This window comes from Anguilla anguilla, chromosome 16 (genome assembly GCF_013347855.1).
Source record: "Anguilla anguilla isolate fAngAng1 chromosome 16, fAngAng1.pri, whole genome shotgun sequence".
NCBI lineage: Eukaryota > Metazoa > Chordata > Actinopteri > Anguilliformes > Anguillidae > Anguilla > Anguilla anguilla.
In genome coordinates, this window is record NC_049216.1 from 32,876,856 (window position 1) to 32,900,816 (window position 23,961).

Consider the following 23,961-nt stretch of genomic DNA (forward strand, 5'->3'; position numbering starts at 1 on the left):
GGGCCTATTCTCTCAGAGTACAGGGCAGCGTAGGGTGGGGCAGGGCAGGGCATGGCAGGATGGGGCAGGGAAGGGTAGGTTAGGCCCGGGGGAGCAAGATGGGGCAGGACAATCACACACTGTACGGCCCCAAAACTGCACCCATTGCCCTGACTGCCCTGACTGTACGGCGGAGAGTAACAGAACCAACGACGGTGACTCCAGCCTCCTCAGAACCTCAGACACAGACGCGGCTCTAAACCTAAATCAGCGAGGCGCTGCAATTTCCCCCCAAACTACCTTTCTGCATTCATCCACTTATTCACTTACCCACCTCGTTCATTTTCTTTTTTAGCACACGAAAATACCAAATTTGAGAGATGGGAAATGGACGGAAGTTTTTTAAGATTTAACAAGCGAAAGCACGTTGATGAGAAACGTTTGCACACAGATCGAGAGAGGCGGGTGAGAGTGAAACAGGGACATATTAAAGCTGGCTACTCCGCCGTTCCCCCCACACAGATCCCGGGCGACGGACAGCATGTTAGGAGTCATATCTCCGTTTTTCATGGTGCCGCTACCGTGGAAACGACACAGCAGTGAAAATGGGCAGGTCACGAACCCGCCGGGTAATTTAATTTAATTTAATTTAGTTTTCGGTCTATGTTATCCTTCACCCGTGCTTTCGCCCCCCCCCCCCCAAAAAAAAACACACGCGGCAGCACACTTGGTCAACACCTTCACAAGTTCGTTTTATGAACTACAGACCGCAGCTCCTGTTGCTAGCACGCGACGGCCTACCATCCATCCCACCAAGTAACTCAAAAACGGCGAACAAGCTAACTTCAGCTCAAACTGCTCACGAGCTTTGCGTCCGGGAAGGGGGGGTGGGGAGGAGGGGGGGTGGATGGGGGGGGGGGGGTTTAAACCTGGTTTAATGGGGGGGGCCTCTTATCTGAGGACCCTGTCAAGTCGTTCCCCGTGATCAATGCCAGAAAAAACAACGCAACAAAACCAGGAGCGAGACGGCGGCCGCTTAGCGTCGGCTCTGCGTTAGCGCTCTCCGCTCACCGCCGCGGATTTGCAGCCGGGCCGCCCGGGGCCCCGGCTTTTATTGACTTGTCCTCGCATAAGAAGCACTTCTTTTCTGCCAGAGATTTAGATTTGCCTCAGTGTTTGGCTTTTAATTGTGGCCAGGGCCCTTCTCTGTCAGTCTCTTAATGGCGTTTTTTTTTAATTTATTTATTTATTTATTTATTTATTTATAAGTTTCCACTCGAATCCCGCAGCAGTAATCCCCCCTCCCCGGCTGGACTTAGCCGCGCGGCGCACAGACTTTGACAAGAAGACGCGGCCAAAGAAGGAGAGAAAAAAAAAAAAACCTTGAGCTTAAACTTGTGATAAGCTGCTCCTGACGCAGTAATCAAAACATCTGCTATCTTAAAACAAGTGACATTGTAATCTCTAAGGACAAAGACTCAATCCCCCCCCCACACCCCCCCCCCCCACCCCATCCGCTCCACACCCCCACCCCCACCCCCTGAATATCCACAAGAAAGGATGAAAAAAGAGAAAAGAAAAGGAGGGTGGAAAAAAACTAAATTGAAAGAGCTCCCTCAGACTATGTGTATGTTCCAGACTTTTACAGGGTTTCTCAAGCCCCCCCCCCCCCCCCCTACATACTCTCTCTCTCACACACACACACACACACACACACACACTCACACTCACACTCTCACACACACACACACACACACACACACACACATGCACACTGACATATCAGACACGTGGTAGCAAGGCAGAGGGGGAAAGCAGAGGATCTGATAGAGAAAGCAGGGGATTCTGGGAGGGATGGTAGAGGATTCTAGGAGTGAAAGCAGAGGATTCTGGGAGGGAAAGCAGAGAATTCTGGGAGGGAAAGCAGAGGATCCTGAGAGGGAAAGCAGAGGATTCTGGGAGGGACACATTGCGGGCATCATTGCTGGACACTGGCTGGCCAATGACAGACAGAGACCGCAGACTGCAGCAGGAATTTTCAGGGTCCTTCCAGGCCTATTTCCTGTCCAAGGAAATTTAAGCCAGGAATCTGAGAGCGAGTTCCACCGTGGACAAAAGGCAGCGTAGCGAACCGACTCACGTTCAAATTAATATCTGCCAATCCCAGGCTAAAACCAACAAGAAAGCATCCGCATTCCAAGAGCAGCTTTTCGAAGAAACATTTAAAAGTGCGCTCAATGAAATGCATAAATATTTGTTTAAAAAATGTTTTTTAAAAAGCCAGGACTAACGTCAACACGACGGTTCCCCTGAAAAAAGGAAGCCTCTTTTTAATTTGGCCTCTCCTTAAAAAAAACCTCCCGTACTTTTTTTTTTTTTGCACAATAACGTGCGCTTCCTGCACGAGCGGCACTTGGCGGTGGTCGCCGGGGAGACGGGTCTGCTTCTGAGGCGTTTACCGTCTCCTTTCATGTGCCCGGCCTCCAGGCTCCTTAGCACAGACATGCAAACACGGCTCGTTAGGTGTTTTAGGGGGGGGGGGGGGGGGTTTTCGTTTTTTTTTTTTTTTTTGTTAATTAGGAAGTGCTAATTATTCTCCTCCTTTTTTTTCCTCCTCCTATGGTAATTACCAAAGACCCAATTATCATCTTACCACAAAGGTGATGGTAGGAGCTGGTGATTGCTTATATGCAAGAGGGGGGGAAAAAAATTCCTTTTATTTTAGGCACCTTTTCAGTCCGACTGGCCAATCACTGGCCGGCAACACAGCAGCCAGCAAACAAGCAAGATTAACCCCTTCCCTACTGCCGAGAAGCGGGTTGGGGGGGGGGGGGGGGGGGGGGAATAAGGTGATGTCACTGACCTGAATCTGCTGCTGGAGAAGGTTGATTCTGTGCTGTTGCTGCAGAAGTTGCTGCTGTTGTCTTGCGATCTGTGGGGGGTGGGGGGCAAGGTGGGTAAATCACGATGTCCATTCAGAAAGCAAAGAGCACCTCTTATTTATACAGTACATTAAGAAAACCCACACACTCTGTCATACCATAGAACCCTTACTCCCAGTGCTCGAAGGTCAGAGAGCAGGCCTTGGTTAGCGCGCGGTTAGCAGCCAGCAGGGATCGGTTAGCGCGCGGCTAACAGGGTGTTCGCCAGTGAGGAAAAGCTTTTAGATGACGGACAGAGCGAACGAGCAGCACTCAAACAAAAGACAAGGTGCCAAATATAACAAACCCCTGCATTAGACAGAAGCGCTAAGGAGTGACAGAAAATAAAGCGCACTGAAAGGGGTGGAGGGGTTCAGCACTGTCACACTGCTTGTTTTCCACATGGGGGGAGGATGGAAAGCGGGGGGGCGGGGGTACTGGGAGACAGGAGACTGACATGTTTACGACTATGATAGCTGTTGTGGGAGCTGGGTGCTGGGTCCTGATTGGACGGTGTGGGAGCTCGGTCCCGATTGGACGGTGCAGTCTGCCGTCAAGGGCCCTATCCCCCAAAGCCGACGAGCACGTAGTCGTCGACGACACCACAAACACACACCTCCAAACCCCCTTCCCCTCCTCCCCCACCTGCCCCTCAAACCCCATCCCCCCGAGCGCCAATCTCACTTTCCCCCCCAATCCACCCCCCCCTACCCCCCCACCCACCCCCACCCCGGAGCATGACAACCTAGTTTTAAGTGTCATTTAATTTTCATTTTCAAATATAATTACAAAGTGTTCACTGTAAGATATCAGCCCTGCGCGAATGTGTCAGGATTCATTTGGGCCGCGCGTCTCAGACGTGTCACTGGGTAATTACTGCGTCGTCTCGGCGACGGCTAAACGACACTCTCACTCCGGGTCTCCGTTTCTTTCACCTTCCCCTAAAGGGGCTCGATGATCCCCCTGCCCTGGTGAGAGCCAAGCCTGCACCCCAAACCCCCTGTGCCCCCCCCCCCCCCCCCCCACCCGACGATAAAGGGCATCAAAGATCCACAATCAGCGCTCATTAAAACGCATCTGAGCGCACAGTGTGCGACTTCCACACACACGAAATTCACCGTGAGGAAAAAAAGGCATGATCCTGATTATCATGTCTCATTCTTTAATAAAAGCGTTAAATTAATTTGAGGTGCGGAGTAAGTTCATTTCGGTGAACAAGCCAAATTCCACACGATGAACTCTGTCCTACAGAGCTACTGAACTGCCATTAGAGTTGGTAGCAAAAAAAACATTTGAGTTCATTACAGATAAAGGCCAGTTATTCAAATAATAAAGCTGAGAACAGGTTTAGACACACACACACATATCCAATGACACTTAATAATGTATTAGTGACTTAATGACATTACAATTATTAAGAATTGAAGAAAGAGAAAGACACAGTAAGAGAGAGAGGGGGGCAGAGAAAGATGGGGGAAAAGAGTGAGAGACAGAAAGAGAGCAATAGAGAGAGAGACAGAGAGTGAGAGGAAGAGTAACAGAGTGAGGCAGAAAGAGAGAGACAGACAGAAAGAGAGAGAGACAGACAGACAGACAGAAAGGCAGTAGCAGAGGGGAAGAGAGACAGACCGACAGACAGAAAGAGAGAGACAGACAGACAGACAGAGAGGGGCAGTAGCAGAGGGGGGTAAAGAGAGGGGCAGTAGCAGAGGGGGGCAGTAGCAGAGGGGGGTACAGAGAGGGACAGTAGCAGAGGGGGGTACAGAGAGGGGCAGTAGCACAGAGGGGCAGTAGCAGAGGGGGGTAAAGAGAGGGGCAGTAGCACAGAGGGGCAGTAGCAGAGGGGGGTAAAGAGAGGGGCAGTAGCAGAGGCGGGCTGTAGCAGAGGGGGGCAGTAGCAGAGGGGGGTACAGAGAGGGGCAGTAGCAGAGGGGGGTACAGAGAGGGGCCGTAGCAGAGGGGGGCAGTAGCAGAGGGGGGTACAGAGAGGGGCAGTAGCAGAGGGGGGTACAGAGAGGGGCAGTAGCAGAGGGGGGCAGTAGCAGAGGGGGGTACAGAGAGGGGCAGTAGCAGAGGGGGGTACAGAGAGGGGCATTAGCAGAGGGGGGTACAGAGAGGGGCAGTAGCAGAGGGGGGCAGTAGCAGAGGGGGGTACAGAGAGGGGCAGTAGCAGAGGGGGGTACAGAGAGGGGCAGTAGCAGAGGGGGGCAGTAGCAGAGGGGGGTACAGAGGGGGGTACAGAGAGGGGCCGTAGCAGAGGGGGGCAGTAGCAGAGGGGGGTACAGAGAGGGGCAGTAGCAGAGGGGGGTACAGAGAGGGGCAGTAGCAGAGGGGGGCAGTAGCAGAGGGGGGTACAGAGAGGGGCAGTAGCAGAGCGGGGTACAGAGAGGGGCAGTAGCACAGAGGGGCAGTAGCAGAGGGGCAGTAGCAGAGAGAGGCAGTAGCAGAGGGGGGTACAGAGAGGGGCAGTAGCAGAGGGGGGTACAGAGAGGGGCAGTATCAGAGTTGGGTACAGAGAGGGGCAGCAGCAGAGGGGGGTACAGAGAGGGGCAGTAGCAGAGGGGGGTACAGAGAGGGGCAGTAGCAGAGGGGGGCAGTAGCAGAGGGGGGTACAGAGAGGGGCAGTAGCAGAGGGGGGTACAGAGAGGGGCAGTAGCAGAGGGGGGCAGTAGCAGAGGGGGGTACAGAGAGGGGCAGCAGCAGAGGGGGGTACAGGCGGGCGGGGCCCTGCTCACCTGCTCCTGCTGCTGGCGGGCCAGCTCCATCTGCTGCCGCTGCTTCTCCATCTGCGAGGCGGCCAGCTTCTTCTGCTCGTCGTGAGCGGCCAGGAGCTGCTCCCGCAGGCTGATCAGCTGCGTGATCATGGTGGAGAGCTGCCGCTCCTTCTCCGCCAAGCTCTCCGGGGTACCTGAGGAGACACGGCGGGAGAGACTCAATCACCTTGTGGTCCTCATCATCATCATCATCATCATCATCCTCGCCCACGCTCACCTGCGCGGGAAACAATGCGACGACCCGGCTCCGGCCCAGCAGGGGGCAGCGCAGGCGTGCCGGAGTTTGGGACGTTTTTCACTCACTGAGTTTTCTAGAGAGCGGCACAGAGGCCTACCTGTATGGCTCCAACACTCGACGGATAGATGTGTAAAAACACGAGCCGTCGCTTGTGACTTCATCCAAGATGTCAGGTCAAATAATTGATCGGGACTGATGGTATAATTACAGCACAGATGCTGCCATGAATTCCCAAAACAGATCAGGCCCAGTTGTGTACCCCTGCAGTACGACAATTAGAAACTTCCATCCATCCATCCATCCATCCATTATCTATACCTGCTTATCCTGAGCAGGGTCACGGTGGGGGGGGGGGGGCTGGAGCCTATCCCAGCGTGCACTGGGCGAGAGGCAGGAATACACCCTGGACAGGCCGCCAAGCTATCGCAGAGCAACTAGAAACTTTATATCTCGTTTTTTATTTATTTTTTTGACGCTTTGGCAATGATTCTCTGGATTTTTCTGCCACCGAAGCACCACGGCAATGAACCGAATTAACCTGAATGGAACCTTTATTTCCCGCGCGCGGCGGCAATGTTCCTGCGGCTTCACCAGACAGCGGACGCCAGACGCCGGAGTCGAGCCCTTCCGCATGAGAGGCCCCCGACACAGAGACGAGAAAAAAAAAAACTCTCGATTCAGATTCCGCTTCTCCATGCCTTCAGCGGCGGCCAATTAGAGCTGATAAAGGACGAGCCGCTGGCTCCCCTGGTTTCCTCTCGCAGAGACGCCGTGTAGCAGAGACACGGCCTCATAATCACCTGGCTTTGGCCTTACGAAAAGAAACGGCGTGGTCACTCCACTGGGACCTACCCCCCACTCTACTGGGACAGAACCCCTAACACGACTGGGACAGACAGACCCCACTCCCCTGGAGACAGACCCCCACTCCACTGGGACAGACCCCTACACCACTGGGACAGACAGACCCCACTCCACTGGAGACAGACCCCCACTCCACTGGGACAGACTCCTACACGACTGGGACAAAACCCCTACACCACTGGGACAGACAGACCCCACTCCCCTGGAGACAGACCCCCACTCCCCTGGAGACAGACCCCCACTCCACTGGGACAGACCCCTACACCACTGGGACAGACAGACTCCAATCCACTGGAGACAGACCCCCACTCCACTGGGCAGAACTGCACCACCAGGGGCAGATTCTTCTGGGCAGAAACTACTTTTATTTATACAGGGGTGTAGTCGACTGAACAACAGAGTGCATCTGTGTGCCCCAGACAGTGGAGATGGGGTATGAAGGGGGGGGGGGGGGGGGGGGGGTAGGGGGAGGAAGACAAGGAGAAGCATTTTGGTCTTCCTTGCCTTCAAAAAAAAAAAAAAAAAAGGTCACTCCTGGCAATCATCTCCAAAGCTGTTATTATTTCTGTCTGTTCTGTTCTGTCCACACACAATAAGGAGGAAAAGCACGAAGCTGCTCTTAACACACTGTCACTCCCTACAGCAGCGGCACACGGGGGGGAACGTTAGCAGAGCGTTCTCAGAAGGTTGCCCCAGCGTTTTGGGGGCTCTCCCCCTGCACATCAGTAGCACACGTGGGGGGGAACGTTAGCAGAGCATTCCCAGAAGGTTGCCCCAGCGTTTCGGGGGCTCTCCCCCTGCACACGGGGGGGGGAACATTAGCAGAGCGTTCCCAGAAGGTTGCCCCAGCGTTTCGGGGTCTCTCCCCCCGCACATCAGTAGCACACGCGGGGGAACGTTAGCAGAGCGTTCCCAGAAGGTTGCCCCAGCGTTTCGGGGTCTCTCCCCCTGCACAGCAGCGGCACACGGGGGGGGGAACGTTAGCAGAGCGTTCTCAGAAGGTTGCCCCAGCGTTTCGGGGTCTCTCACCCTGCGTGCGGGGGAACGTTAGCAGAGCGTTCTCAGAAGGTTGCCCCAGCGTTTCGGGGGCTCTCCCCCTGCACAGCAGCGGCGGGGGGATGATGACCTCATTAAGAGTGTGAAGGCTGCCACCTCGTGAGCTCATTTCCTGGAGCGTGCAGCTGCAGCTGGTGGCGCTGGGGGGAGGGGGTGAGGTGGGGGGCTGGTTGGGAGGGGAGGGGGGTGATTGTCCCCGGTGAGCAGGGGGGGGGGGGGATGGGGGTGAGGGCCGTGGCGTGCGGGTGACAGTGAGGGCAGATTTACACACTTCCGTTACTGTCACTTCACTCACACGCTCACGCCAATTTCTTCCTCTCTCGTTTTCTTCCCTCCTTTTTCTCCTTTCACACCCCATGGGGGGGGGCAGGGGTGCGTCTCCACCTCGGGAACGCACAAACTTCTAAAGGGGGAGGAGTCACCAGCATTATGCTCTGGCTCCACACTTTTGCCTGGTCATGTGTGATGATGATGATGGTGGTGGTAATGACAACAAACAAACACACCCTGGCCCCCAACAGCACTGCTGACCCCAGCAGCCCGAGCCAATCAGAGGCTCCCTAACATACCCAGGCCCCCAACAGCACGGCTGACCCTGCCACCCCGAGCCAATCAGAGGCTCCCTAACATACCCTAACCCCCTGCCTGGCCCGCAGACAAAGCTAAATTCTTTCTGGGTTTCATTCTGTCCCCCTCAGTCCACATCTGCCTTCTATCCACCCCCTCACCCCCTCACCCCCCGCCCCCACAACACACACACGTACGCACGTACGCACGCACGCACACACACACACACAGCTCTCTCCCAGCCAGCTATTCTGATGCGACTACACACCTGGTTCATCTTATCTGCAGCCGGGCGGGAGAATGGTGCTTTATCCTAATGGGGTCCCCTCAGGTCTGCCCCCCCCCCCCCCCCCCCCCACCATTCACAGCAGCCTCACTGGCAGCCGCCGTGACCGCCGTCGCCGCCGTGGAGGAGAGCGGCGATTCTCCGTTTATCCTAAAAGACGCCATTCACCGCCATTCACCGCCATTCACCGCCATTCACCGGCAGCCGCACGCGACTCTGCCCGCGCGGCTCAGCTCACCGCGTATTCAGGCCCGAGCGCGGCCTGTTGTGAATGGCTTATCTGTAAAATTGATACATTCACCGCCAAATTCCTTTTATTAACCTTTGGCTCCGCGCATGAGGGCACGTGTTTATAAGGGGCCCTTGCACTCCGCACCCCCTCTGTACATTACCTTTGGGGGGGGGGGAGGGAGGGAGGAGGACTCCAAACCCCCCCGCCCAGTCCAAATTCGGCCACCCCTCTTATTTTCCGGTATTCCTTTGTCTGCTGCAGAGAGCAAGGCCTCATGGGTAACTACACCTTCAGGCCCTATGCGCCCTCCTCCAACCATCTAACCAAAACCCTTTCTGTTTAAACACTTCCTGTTTAAATTAAAATCATAAGGGGGGGGGGGCTTTTTCATACTAAAAATGTGCCTTTTTACAACAAAACTTTCTGCTTCATAGCAGCCAGTTTCATCGGGCAAACTGTACAAATTACTCGCAAGTTCTCAGCGTCTGGCAAAGAACACACCGACCAAAACCAACAAATAGCAGCATTTTGTTTTTCCAGGACAGGGTGGCCATCCCCCCCTCTCGAACTGGGGTCCCAGGACAAGGAGGCCATTCTTTCCCGCAGGACAGGGGAGGGCTCCTGTAAAGGTGTCTCCCCAAGTCTTATTTCCTTTTTGGGGGTGGCAGGTCACCTCAAAACGGCTGTCCCGTCGTAGATGCCAAGGGTTTGGGGGCTGGGGTAGGTCTTTCTCTGCCCCTCCCCAAGCCGCCGATTGAGGTGACTAATCTGTAGGCTGAAAGGGGGCGGGGGGTGGGGGGTGGGGGGGGTTGGGAAGACGGGGGCGCGGGGGGGGGGGGGGGCGTTTCATCCAGGGCATTAAATGATCGAGGTGTTCATCCAGCCCCCGCTGCTCACATCAAACGCCCTGTGAAGTCCCCACATCAGAGGCCCAACCAGGCCCGCGTTCAGCCCCTACCTGTTCATGTTTCAGCACCCCACCCCCACCCCACCCCCACCTTCTTTATAAAAGTAGGACAGAAAATATCAACCCAAAAAAAAAAAAAGAAAATTAGCCAAATGCACCAGATAAACAAGGGAGGTGGAAGGAGGGGGTGGTGGAGGGGAGGGGGGAGGGTGTCAGTCAGGCCTTTTGGGCCAGCAGATAAAAGACACTTTGTAGGGGTGCGATTTGTTCTGCCCCCCCCCCCCCCCCCCCCTCCACTCTCCCCCCTCTCCCTCCCTTCTCTAATCAAGCAGTCTCTAATTTGAGTTCCAAGTCCAGCACTGGGGGGAAAAGTAGACAGCTTGTTACTTTGAAGAGTCCTGAGTGAATAACAGATAAAAGATCCGGCCCTACGAAAGGGACGGAGGGAGAGAGGGAGGGAAAAAAGAAGAGACGGAAAAGAAGAAGAAAAAAAATCACAAAGCTCCCTATTCTCTCCTCTGGCCTTGGCTCAGGACAGCCGAGCTGTTCTGACCGCGTTGTTGTGAATGAATTTTCTAACGCTGCTACGCTGGAATGTCACTGTCCCCGCTGTCCACCCCCAACCCCCCCCCCCCCCCACTTCCCCTTCCCCCTCCCCCCCCATCAGTCACTCACTGTGGATGCTCGCAGCCTCCAGCCCATCCTAAGTAAATTAAGACTTTCCTAAAAGCTCCGATTGTGTCCTCCCCGCTCAGTGTCCGGATCGGGACTGTGCATAGCTGACTTGCCTCGCTTTCTAAGTGCCTGGACAGGATGCCCCCCCCCACCCCCCTCCCAGGGAGGAAGGTGTGCACCACTGAACCAGGAGCACAAAAACAACATCTTTAAGTGTTGTATAAACATTAAAACTCCGATCGAAACTCAAAAACTTTCTGCACAGGGGGAAAAAATGCAAATAGACTAATATATTCACAGCTAATGGAATCAATTGCAGATTTGCCTTTCTGTGTTTTAAATAACGATCTCTATTAAATAATTATATCCATGTACATGAGTCTTTGGCAATTCTTGAAGGCTAACATTATGCAGTCGTTCCACACCTAACAATGCGTGTGTCATCAACAAGCTGGATCACTGGATACTATGTTCAATTTAACTAATGATTCCGAGCTTCTTTGAATTATTATTTGATTTTCCGTTTGGGATGACGTGTGATTAATTCCGTTACTTTGTGCGATTCGGCAGCCGAAGCGCCGCGCGTGCTGTCACGCATTTGACAAGCCGAGAAAGAAAAGGGAAGAAAGTTGTGAATCTGACTATTTATTATCAGCCTAACAATCCGCGTGACGGCTGCCTCTCTCCAGCGCTAAAGCGAATAAATTAATTAATATTTGCAACTGTTTTTTCTGCTGGGAAAGCACTTCTTAAAAGCACCGCGGTAGGTTAAAAAAAACACCGTTTGACCAACAAAAAACGTACCCCTCTGGTTTTTTGATCTTTTCCGTGCGCTCAACGTTCAACAGCTGGCAGCTAACATCACCCCGTGTAATAAGCTACAAAGGAAAGGGGATTTTGCGCAACAGCCGATGCATCACTCGTCTCTTTGAGACCTGAAAAAACACACGGGTCGCTTCCTTCAAAAATGCCAAAGAATTCCACGGGTGTCCAAAGGAATAATGGAAATGTATCCCGCCCCCCCCCCCCCCCCCCTCTCAAGGCTCTCGACAACAATATACCGCGCGCCAATATGAAACAGCTGTTTTCACCTGGCGGCTGGCCGCTGCCCGTCACGCGGTATAAGCCTCGCTAATCCTGCCAATAAAATGTAATTAACACGCCTGGGCAAGACCTCGCCAACACATGTCACTATAATAACCAGAGTTATTAATGTTTTAAACGTCGCAATGCGTGCAAAAAAAGCACACTGTAAGCTGGTCCCCGTCGACGGCTGTCGCGCAAGTATGAATATTTAAAACAAATGCACTGAAAATGTATGATGTATTTTCACCCCCCGCCCCCACCCTCCACCCCCCAAAGTATAGCACTGAATTTTAAAGAAATTATGTTAATAATTAGCTTTATTGTAATATGTTAATGGGGCGCGTGTGAGCGAATTTGCCTCAGTAAAATGCCTCCACAGTGAAGTGTGAAAAGAAAACGCTGAATGCATACGTGGACTTCACAAATAGTCTGCCGAAAAAATAAATATAGCCACCAATGGTCTTCCGATTTGCACTGGAGAATGGAAATGGAAAAGAAAATGGATAACATTTGATAAAGCCACACACTTCACCAAAACACTTCGGCACTCACACAGGTATTAACGAAACACAATCCTTGTATTCCATCTCCCGTTATTCAATGACGCAGAATTACGCGAACGTCACCTCCGTCACCCCTACTCTTCGACGTCAGATAAAACCGCTTCATAAAAGCGACGAGCGCAGTTTCGGATGGCAATTTAAAGCAGTGCGACGGTGTGACAGCGTTAAAAGAACATTGTCATTTTGGGGTTTTTTTTCTAAATCAAAACTGAAGAATGCGAAACGCAAAAGGTGGTGAAATGCATCGGTTTCACCTCTTGAAAAATCCAACAAGGTGGTTGGATGACAGGGACAAAGTAACCCGGGTAACCTTGAATGTCGCGCATTTAATACCGTTTCAGGAAACCCATTCACTCGCCTGCACACCGCGTAGCGCCTTGACCCCTTCCTGTTTTCACATGACAAAGGCCATGGATTCGCCTGATTCCAGTCAACGGCCAGAACTGCCCAGCGTTCAAGGCCCAACAAACATCAAAACCGTAACACAAAGAGAGGGGAAAAAAAGATTCAATCAGGCTTGGAATGAAAAGCAAATGCTGATAAAAACCACACACAAAAACTCTCAAAAATGTTATTCGTTTGAGTTGGAGATCACCTGCTGAATTGATTTAGTTCATCTCAGTGCATTATATAGCCTGAATCATGTGGCGTTTCCAAAGAGCAGAGGCGTGTATTATTATTATTATACCAACAACAATTATTTAGCGTTTTCATTAGCATTACAGTCTCACAGAAGCACAGCTGCACAGTTACGCTCACATAGAAGCACAGCTGCACAGTTACACTCACACAGAAGCACAGCTGCACAGTTACACTCACACAGAAGCACAGTTACACTCACACAGCTGCACAGCTGCACAGTTACACTCACACAGAAGCACAGTTACACTCACAAAGAAGCAAAGTTACACTCACACAGCTGCACAGTTACACTCACACAGAAGCACAGCCGCACAGTTACACTCACACAGAAGCACAGCCACACAGTTACACTCACACAGAAGCACAGCTGCAGTTACGCTCACACATGACTGTGGTGCACAGCAGACTACGGGGCTCATCCCCTCACTGGAACAGGGCCTTAACAGGATGAGCCACACAGCAGCCCTGGCAGTGCCTTCATTACCGGCCGAATTCTCTGCACCCCTGCGAGCGGGCGCGGCTGGGGGGCGGGGCAGGGGGCGCGGCTGGGGGGCGGGGCAGGGGGTGCGGCTGGGGGCGGGGCGGGCAAAACCAACACGCCAGGATTTAGAGCAGAGGAACTCCTTGAAGAAAAATCCAGCGTGACAAATACTACATTGACACGGGTGCTAGAGTAGGCATGTATTTAAACCACGTCAGTCACACGAGGGTAACACGGGTGCGATCTCAGATCCATCAGGACAACAAACACAGCGTTTCCCACGGACTGCTTTCTGCTCGGCTGCACAAGCCGATTAAGGGAAAACAAAACACATTTTTTTTGCTGTAAATACAACGCAATGACGTCTGGTCCCGTCAGCTCACCCCAGTAGTACCAGCGCCGCGGGCGAAGCGCTAATGCTAATGCTAATGCTAACGTGCTAAAGGGATCCGCTCCTGTGACGAGAGTCGCGTGCGAACACGGTATTACGAGCTGCGTCAGAGATCAGCTTGCTTCCCTGTGTCACCCTGAAGCACTTTCCTCATGTGACCCAGGGATCAGTGGTCTCACAGGACCGCTCTTCACCCCCCTCAAAACGTTTACGCACGTTCAGGGCCGAAAGGACGGTGGCGTCCTCTGAGCAGACAGCCCTCATACCCTTCCGTTTATTCTCCTGTCTTCACCGGAACGGCTCAGAATAACGCTGGCCTCTAAACTGAATAATCATGTTTTCATGCAAAGGCAGCTAAGCTAGCGTGTAGCAATCCAGGTAGTGTGTCTGCACAGTCCACCCCCCCCCCCCCCCGCTGTAAGGCCAGGTACCAGGTAGTATGCCTGTACCCCCCCTCCCTGCTGTAAGGCCAGGTACCAGGTAGTATGCCTGTACCCCCACCCCCCTGCTGTAAGGCCAGGTACCAGGTAGTATGCCTGTACCCCCCCCCCCCCCCCCCCCCCCCGCTGTAAGGCCTGGTGCCAGGTAGTGTGCCTACACATACCACCCCCCCTCCCGCCCCGCTCTAAGGCCAGGTACCACCAGGTAGTGTGCTTACACCCCCCCCCTCCTCCCCCCTCCCAGGGTAACAGGGGCACAGGTATGAGAAACACCAAATCCACCTCCACTGCAGTGCTGTCTGCACTCCCACAAAGTCAGCAGCTCATACTTATCAACAGAGTGCAGGGGTTCGAACACACTACTCTGCTGCTGTCATACAGGCAGTGTTACATTAATTGATCATCTGACTGCGGGGGGGGGGGTGGGGGGGAGGGGGCTCTATTCCCCCCTCCCATAGGGACCTCTGGGGACCCCCCATTTCCCAGGGGTCACAATGCCCCGCACAAAAATTCCCAAAAATCTTCTGAGATTCTGAATACAGTTTGTGTTCCAATTTCACCACCACAATTTTATATTAAAAAAAAATACCCCTTTTTTTTTTTTTTTTGCGCCAAGGAAATGCTCGGGATTTTTTTTAGGGCTGTGGACACAGAACTGTTTACAGGCGAAATTAAAACAGGCCCTTTTCATTTTAGGCAGAGAGAATCAACGGTCCCAACTGACTCTTCAACGGCAGTTTCCCATGCAAGCCTCACCAAACTGAGAGAAACATTTTTGAATTTCCAAAAAAAATCAGAAAAATTCTGTCACCTTCCACCCTCTCTCTCTCTTTCTCTATCGCTCTCTTTCTTCCTCTCTCTCACTCTCTTTCCCTCTCTTTCTCTAAACTGGCATTCCCACCTAGCCGTTGGGTGCATGAAACACGTTCTTCTGCAGACACACCTTCTGTAGGACAAATCGGGGGGGGCAGGGGGGGCATGTTCCACATTTGCCCTTCGAACGGATCTGCTGAATGCCGAATGGAGGCAAACATGGCTGCCAGCGACCCCCAGGGGGCCAGTCAGTCAGTGGCAGCCATCCCTCTTCCTGCCACGGTCCCTTCTTCCTACAGTAAACGGCGCTTCAACATTTTGGTGTTATTGATCACAGAAATATTACAGGTTCTCGTGAACAGAGGGGTTCATAAAAACGCTAAACTAATTGTAGTCACAGCATAAAACACTGGTGCTTCTGTGAAACTGAGTTTAGACTACCTGCTAGACTACCCACTACCTGCTCATTGTGCCCTCCCCCTCCCTCCTTCGCCCCCCCCCATGCCCTGTCTACCTGTACCCTTACCTGTGTCCCGCTCCACCCTGCGGGCACGCCTCCCTGTGCCCCGCCCTCATGCCCCACCACCCTGTGCACTGCCTCCCCCACGACCCCCCCCCCCCCCGGTGCTCTGCCTCCATGTGCCCCGCCCTCATGCCCCACCACCCTGTGCACTGCCTCCCCCACCCCCCCCCCCCCCCCCCAGTGCTCTGCCTCCCTGCGCTCCGCCCTAACGCCCTGGCACCCTGCGCCCCACCCCCCACCCCCCGTGCCCCGCCCCCCTCCCTGAGCGGCTGTGGTTTGGACCCTGTCCAGACGGCCTCTCTCTTCGGCTCTGTGGTTTTGTTCTGCAGAGATCTCATCTCTCGCCTCGCTCTTCCTCCTGATTGATGCCTAACCTCAGGTATGAAAACAAACAGTTACCTGCAGAACCGGTGGGTGAAAGCGATCTGCCGCTAATTCGACATCCGCCCCCCCTTCCCCCCCCCCCAACCCCCCCACACACACACCTACCCCTGTCCCAGACTCGCTCTTCAACTCTTTCCAAAGATGAAACAACAGTCTGTTTAGCACAGTAATACTGCCTTACCTATAATAACTACGCAGTGTGAACATGGAACACCCCTACAGAAAAACACAACCCCCCCCCCATACTTTCTACAGAATAACAGCTAAGTGCTTAATTTCATGGAAATACGTTTTTTTTTTTTTTGTTTGTTTTATACACATCATGTAATACAGATTCATTGTCAAATATGTCAACAAGTCTTTAGAAATCAAACTTCAGTGGCACAGTGGTTGTGTTTACTTTCTGCTTTCTGCACTGTGTGACTTTCTGACTTCGACGCAGTCGTCTGGGCATGTCTGGACACAAGTGCAGCCGAGGAGATCTCTGCTCGACAGTCGCGTTCTTCGTACGCTATTGTTCTCTGCCGTGGGGGCCAGCCAGAGTCACCCAATCAGGCGCCCCACGCTCACCTTTCCATGGCAACAGCACAAGGAGCCGTGCCGTGATTGGTTTATAAGTAGAACAAAATATATATATATATATATGCAAAGTCACTGAGTTCAAAAAAACAAAGTGCCCTCAGTTATGTGTCGTTGACTCAAAGCAGAGATGCATTGTGGGAGGAAAAAAAGAAAAGAAAAGAAAAAAAAGTATATTCATTCACAGTCACTTGTTTCAACGGGGGCAACAGAATGTAATATTTGATTTAAAAGTTTTCTCAGCATCAAAGGCGATCTTTTGTAGCGGTACAGGAACACTACGAAAAGGAGAACTGTAGGCAGAACGCACAATGCCGTCACCTTTTCTGAGCTGAATGCGCAGAGAGTGAAGAACGCGCGGTGAGGCCAGCCAGCCCGTGGGTAGCTTTTAATCTAGATGTCAGCCTTTTTCCTCAACGCAGTTCCATTAATTCAAATCTACAGGCTCACTTGGCCTCTGTATTGATTTTAACCCAGCAATTAATGCAGCCTCTGATTTATCATAACACTTTAGATCTTAATCACGCAGAGTTCCTCGGTTGGTGCCTTTGTTTGCACTTTAATTGAGGAGACCTTGCGTCTCAAACCAACAGATTCTTTTTAATTGGCACTATTTACATCAGACAGACTTCAAAAGCAGCGAAAGACGTTTGTGAGGAGGGGGGGAAGCACAAAGAGTCGCTTTGAAATGTCTACAGTCATATGAAATGGTGTGCTAATTAAAAACCTGAGGCAGGCAGTCAGATATGAAAAGTATTCATATTTGTATCTCCGGCTACAGAGTCAGTTTCCTTGGAAATCAACAAAAGGGCCTGTGTGTGTGTGTGTGTGTGTGTGTGTGTGTGTGTGTGTGTGTGTGTGTGTGTGTGTCTGTGTGTGTGTGTGTGTGCGCGTGTGCGTATGTGCGTATGCGTGCGTTTGTACAGTGTGTGTGCGTCCGTGCGTGTGTGTGTGTGTGTATGTGTGCGTGCATGGGTGCGTTTATACAGAGTGAGTGTGTGTGTGTGAATGCGTGTTTGTGCGCATGTGCGCATTTGTATACGTATGTTTATGTTTTCATGTATATGAGTGTGCGCGTGTGTGTGTATGCGTGCGTTGGTACAGTGTGTGTGTATGTGTGTCTGTGTGCGTGCGCGTGTGTGTGAGTGAGTGCGTGTTTGTGCGCATGTATACATTTGTATACGTATGTTTATTTTTTCATGTATATGAGTGCGTGATTGTGTGGATGTGTGTGTGCGTGTGTGTGAGTGAGTGCATGTTTGTGCGCATGTATACATTTGTATACGTATGTTTATGTTTCATGTATATGATTGTGTGGATGTGTGTGTGCATGTTCATTTCTCTACCTGTGTACTGTGAATTACTGACCTGTTCCCCCCCGCAATTCCGATTTATCAACTAAAGAAACATTCTGAAATTAAAAGAGCCCGGCTTTCAAAAGGCTAAATCATTTTTAAACATTTTAACCTCGGCGCTTTGATCCATAGTAGCGCCCACCAGGACAGGTACAATGAATCTCGCGTGCCAAGGCATGATTTACGTCCAAGTTCATTAAGGTTATTGCCAATAAATATACATATTAGAATGTACACTGGCTTTTTTGTGCGCCACAGTAAATCTAGTTCAATAATTAAAATCTCAGGGGGAAAGGTATTATTTATTGTTCCACACAGGATATGAGCAAAAGTCAAGAGGGCCTCGAACGTGGAAGCGTGTTTTTAAAAAGGGAGAATAAGACACGAGCGGTTCTCTGTATGCAACTGAAAAGGCCAATGTTAGACAAAAGCCCCCCAGCGGACATTCTACACCAAAGCACCACTAAGTAAAGATCCTGGGACTGAGAAAAATCTGCCTGAAAAGACCATTCAGGCAAAAAAATATGTTATTGAAGGAAGAGAACGAGCAACTATAAAATAAATACGCGTGATAGAGAAAGCAGCGCGCTTGTTAGTTCACGTGTAGTCCGCCCTGTTTGCCTACGAGGGAGGGACTCCCGATAACCTTGGGCCAAAGAGAGGAAAATACAAAAGGGAAAGATTAAGGAGGGAGAGAGCGAGATAGACACACATACCGGAGGGAGAGAAAACGGAGGAGGAGAGAGTGATAGAAAAAGGAATGCAGAGGAGAATGATAGAAGGAACAGGAACGGAGAAGGAGGAGGGAAGGAGCGGAGGAAAGAGAGAGAGAGAGAGAGAGAGCTAGAGAAAAAGCAAGAGAGAATATCGAGAGAGAGAGAGAGAGAGGGAGTGAGAGAGAAAGTGTGTATGTTTGTGAGGGACATGATCGAGAGAGAGAGAGGGAGAGAGGGAGGGAGAGAGGGATAGAGAGAGCGCCCAGGTGCTGGCCCTTCGTCTGTTCCTCCCATAGACCCTCCTCAGTAACAGGCAGTGCTAAGCACAGTGGTGCTGAGGGCCGGGCGTGCGGTAGGCCCAGAGCCTCAGCCCTCAGCCCCTCAGGGGAATAAACACACAGGCTGATAGATAGGGGAGCCTCCAGCTAACATGCACCAAACAGAGCACTTAGCCCTGCAGCACACACTCCTCCGCGCTGTTTATACAGGCCTACTCCCCTCCCTGTCCACTGTCAACAACTACAGGTCATTCACCTGGAGGCTAAACTGAGTATGTGGAACAGGAGTCAGTGCCTCTACAGCACCAGATACACACTGTAACCGTGGAACAGGAGTCAGTGCCTCTACAGCACCAGATACACACTGTAATCATGGAACAGGAGTCAGTGCCTCTATAGGTCCAGATACACACTGTAACAGGAGTCAGTGCTTAAATACCACCAGATTCACACTATAACCATGGATCAGGAGTCAGTGCTTCAACACCACCAGATACACACTGTAACCATGGAACAGGAGTCAGTGCCTCTACAGCACCAGATACACACTGTAACCATGGAACAGGAATCAGTGCCTCTACAGCACCAGATACACACTGTAACCGTGGAACAGGAGTCAGTGCCTCTACAGCACCAGATACACACTGTAACCGTGGATCAGGAGTCAGTGCCTCTACAGCACCAGATACACACTGTAACCATGGAACAGGAGTCAGTGCCTCTATAGCACCAGATACACACTGTAACCGTGGAACAGGAGTCAGTGCCTCTACAGCACCAGATACACACTGTAACCGTGGATCAGGAGTCAGTGCCTCTACAGCACCAGATACACACTGTAACCATGGAACAGGAGTCAGTGCCTCTATAGGTCCAGATACACACTGTAACCATGGAACAGGAGTCAGTGCTTAAATACCACCAGATTCACACAATAACCATAGATCAGGAGTCAGTGCTTCAACACCACCAGATACACACTGTAACCATGGAACAGGAGTCAGTGCCTCTATAGCACCAGATACACACTGTAACCATGGAACAGGAGTCAGTGCCTCTATAGCACCAGATACACACTGTAACCGTGGAACAGGAGTCAGTGCCTCTATAGCACCAGATACACACTGTAACCATGGAACAGGAGTCAGTGCCTCTACAGCACCAGATACACACTGTAACCGTGGAACAGGAGTCAGTGCCTCTACAGCACCAGATACACACTGTAACCGTGGAACAGGAGTCAGTGCCTCTATAGCACCAGATACACAATGTAACCATGGAACAGGAGTCAGTGCTTCATCACCACCAGATACACACTGTAACCATGGAACAGGAGTCAGTGCCTCTATAGCACCAGATACACACTGTAACCGTGGAACAGGAGTCAGTGCCTCTATAGCACCAGATACACACTGTAACCATGGAACAGGAGTCAGTGCTTCAACACCACCAGATACACACTGTAACCATGGAACAGGAGTCAGTGCCTCTGTAGTACCAGATACACAATGTAACCATGGAACAGGAGTCAGTGCCTCTATAGCACCAGATACACACTGTAACCATGGAACAGGAGTCAGTGCCTCTATAGCACCAGATACACACTGTAACCATGGAACAGGAGTCAGTGCCTCTATAGCACCAGATACACACTGTAACTGTGGAACAGGACTCAGTGCCTCTATAGCACCAGATACACACTGTAACCGTGGAACAGGAGTCAGTGCCTCTATAGCACCAGATACACACTGTTGAATCTGGTGGAAGGAGTGGGGCTGTCTTTGGGATGATGGTGGAGGGGGCGGGGCTTCTTTGGGATGGCAGTGGAGGGGGCGAGGCAGTCTTTGGGATGATGGCTGGGCTGCCCTTGCTCACAGTCTCACCTTTTATATCTCCCAGTAGTTCGCTGGTGTTCAGTCGTTCCATTTTCTCCTTCCAGTCCTTGGACAGAAGCTTCTCCACACATGAGGATTCTGAAAGAGAAGAGAAAACACAGTAATTAGATTTTTCTTTTTTAAAGGCACACCTCTTTCCCAGGTGGGCATTTTTAAACTGCAAATGTATAGGTTCAAAAGTATAATTACCCTCCTGTACATTCCAATCACATAAAAGAAAATATGTATTCTTTTACACGTAAACAAGCTATTTTAAAGGGGACATTCTCTTTTCCAGAACTGAAAGGTCTTTGATATTTACATACAGGCAACAAAACTCATGTAATTATTGCACAGTATGAAAGGAATATTTCATTGAATGAAATTACAAGGCAGGAAATAAAATTCAAACCTAAAAAGAAAAATAAATCTGTCAAGTGAAAATGATATTAATTATACTGATCTACCTGAGCAAGAGGAAGTAAGAACAAACGTGGGTATATGAAAGTACAGGTTGTCTGCAACAGTCTATACCAAACAGGAGGATTTACTGTAAAGTGTACCTCAAAAACACAGGATGTAAAACAATGGATGAAAATAAACCTATTTCTAATAGAGAAAGAGGCAAAAATCTCAGGGCTGTATTTACAGAAATACTGTGGGTAATGTTCTTGGAGATTCAGAGCTCATATAATGGCTGACTTAGCCAAGGCTGCACCATACAACATATTGCAGGTTGATTGTACAAAGCTACACATCAGCCAAAAGACAAGAACTAAAACAAAAAAATACATAACCAAAATATTGTGCATATACTGATTATTATTACTATTATAAAATAATTACCATGAATGTTTTAAGAAACACAAAGGGAAACCACGCTCCCTTTTTTTGAAAAGACGCAGAAGTGACTGTGCAAGATCTCATCTTTAAAAGGCGTTTTTTCAGAAACATTTTCCACCGTCTCTTTACCTTGCAGAAAAACCGTGTCCTGTGAAGATTGTATCACAGCTCATAAGAATAGCTTTGTTCTGGGAGAAAGGGAGTATGGGAGGAAAGTATACATTCTTGGGGGGGGGGGGGGCTGGAGTGCAGAGGGTTGCAAATGGTTAAATGGCTCCACAGACAATGACTCATTTGTGGGCCCCATCAGTAACAAAGGGCTGAAAGGCCTAAGAACATAAGTATTGCGAATGGCTTAGGGATTCTGTTACAGAGGCTTTGTTTACCAGGTCTATTACAGTCATGAGGTACTTGTGACCCCACAATACGCTTTCTTAACAAGAACACATTCAATATGAGGACACTTACAAAAGGAGGTCATTATATACATAATGTGTGTGTGTGCGTGTGCGTGTGCGTGTGAGTGTGTGGGTGCGTTCGTGTGTGTGTGTGTGGGTGCGTTCGTGTGTGTGTGCGTGTGCGTGTGAGTGTGAGTCTGTGGGTGCGTTCGTGTGTGTGTGTGTGGGTGCGTGCGTGCTTGAGTGTGCACTTGAGTGTACGCATGTGTGTGTGCGTGCGTGTGTGGGTGCGTTTGTGTGTGTGTGTGTGTGTGAGTGTGGGTGCGTTTGTGTGTGTGTGTGTGTGTGTGGGTGCGTGCGTGCTTGAGTGTGCACTTGAGTGTACGCGTGTGTGTGTGTGTGTGTTTAATTTCATTTACACAAATATTCACATGAAGGCAAAATATATGACGTGCATCGAGTATGCCAATCAGAAAGCTTGGTGTTTCTCCGCACACTGCCTCCGCACCGTGTTGAGCGCAATGCAAGAGCACTGGCGCTGGTGTTGAGTGTAAGAGCGGGTACCAGCGTGAGGGGGACGTGTAATCGCGGGATTACACCCGTGTGCGGCGGGACAGGGCACAGGGCGTCCCGCAAAAAGGAGAGCTAAAACGCTAAAAACGCAGCACCAGGGGTGCGCGCACAAAAAAAAAAAAAACGGAATTAGCGAGCAGGATTTACTGCGGCCACTTAGGAAAGAAAACACAATCTGTAACTCTGCACTACATCTGTACTTCATTCCAATGGGAATCAAAAGGGGGGGGGGGGGGGGCGGGCTGCAGGCCAGAAGGGAAGGGATGCTTTACCCTACATGGAGCTCTGTCCTCCATTACTCTCTCCTCTCTGCACTGAAGCAGCACGGGGGACATGACTTACCCCTGTCTTTGTCTCCGCATTCAAACACAAGATTTTGTGTGTGTGTGTGTGTTTGTGTATGTGTGTGTGTGAGAGAGAGAGAGAGAGAGAGACAAAAAGAGAGTGAGAGAGCTAGAGAAAGACAGAGAGAGAGATGGCATATGTATCTGTGTGTGTATCTGTGTGTGTGTGTGTGTGTGCGCGCGTGCACGCGTGCGTGCGTGTGTGTGTGCATGCATGCAGGGCAGTGCGATCTGCCTCCTGTATCAGTCTGCAGGGCAGTGTGATCTACTACCTGTATCAGTCTGCAGGGCAATGTGATCTACTACCTGTATCTGTCTGCAGGGCAGTGTGATCTACTTCCTGTATCTGTCTGCAGGGCAGTGTGATCTACTTCCTGTATCAGTCTGCAGGGCAGTGTGATCTACTTCCTGTATCAGTCTGCAGGGCAGTCTGCTCTACCTGCTGTATCAGTCTGCAGGGCAGTGTGATCTACTACCTGTATCAGTCTGCAGTGCAGTGTGATCTACCTGCTGTATCAGTCTGCAGGGCAGTGTGATCTACCTGCTGTATCAGTCTGCAGGGCAGTGTGATCTACTACCTGTATCTGTCTGCAGGGCAGTGTGATCTGCCTCCTGTATCAGTCTGCAGGGCAGTCTGCTCTACCTCCTGTATCAACCTGCAGTCTCTCTCCTCTCCAGGTCACTGTAGCAGTGTTCCGACCTTATATTACCTCCCAGATCCTGAAATGTACAGTGTGCTCATCGTGTTCTTTAACCTCAAGGTGGGGGCGCCTGGGGCCGGCTAATCGCGCGGGGGGGGGGGGGAGGTTTTAGATTAGGGGGAGGAGTGAGGTTTCACAGTGGGGGGGGGGGGGTTTACGGTAGGGGGGTGCCCACAGCACAGCTTCCAGCACTTGATCATATAGAATGTGGAGACTGCCCTGGAGATACCTCTGTGCCAGCTTCTGTCCTGCCCCGTTCCAACACCCCCTACCCCTCCCCCCACCTGGCACACCCTCGCCCCCCTCCGTACTCCCGCTCGAACCCACGCCAGACACCCTGAGGCATGCCAACCGACGCAAAAGGATCCCTGCTGCTACTCCTGGAATGTGTGAAACCCCCCCCCCCCACCCCCAACCCCCCCCCCCCCCCCCTTTTACCTGGAGCAGGTGAGAGACAGAATGAGCTTTCTGTGTACAA

General features: G+C 51.3%; 1 protein-coding gene across 11 annotated transcripts in view; it reads right to left on the minus strand.

The window, feature by feature from the left end:
• The window catches only part of LOC118215651 (transcription factor SOX-6-like), a 192,447-nt gene that overhangs the window by 65,517 nt on the left and 102,969 nt on the right, over positions 1-23,961 (minus strand). For all 11 annotated transcript variants that reach the window (XM_035396574.1, XM_035396568.1, XM_035396569.1 and 8 more), the window contains 3 exons: positions 20,634-20,723; positions 5,636-5,808; positions 2,843-2,911 (listed from right to left, as the gene is read on the minus strand). In XM_035396574.1, coding sequence (XP_035252465.1) covers positions 2,843-2,911; positions 5,636-5,808; positions 20,634-20,723 — 332 coding nt within the window. The remainder of the gene's footprint in view (positions 1-2,842; positions 2,912-5,635; positions 5,809-20,633; positions 20,724-23,961) is intronic.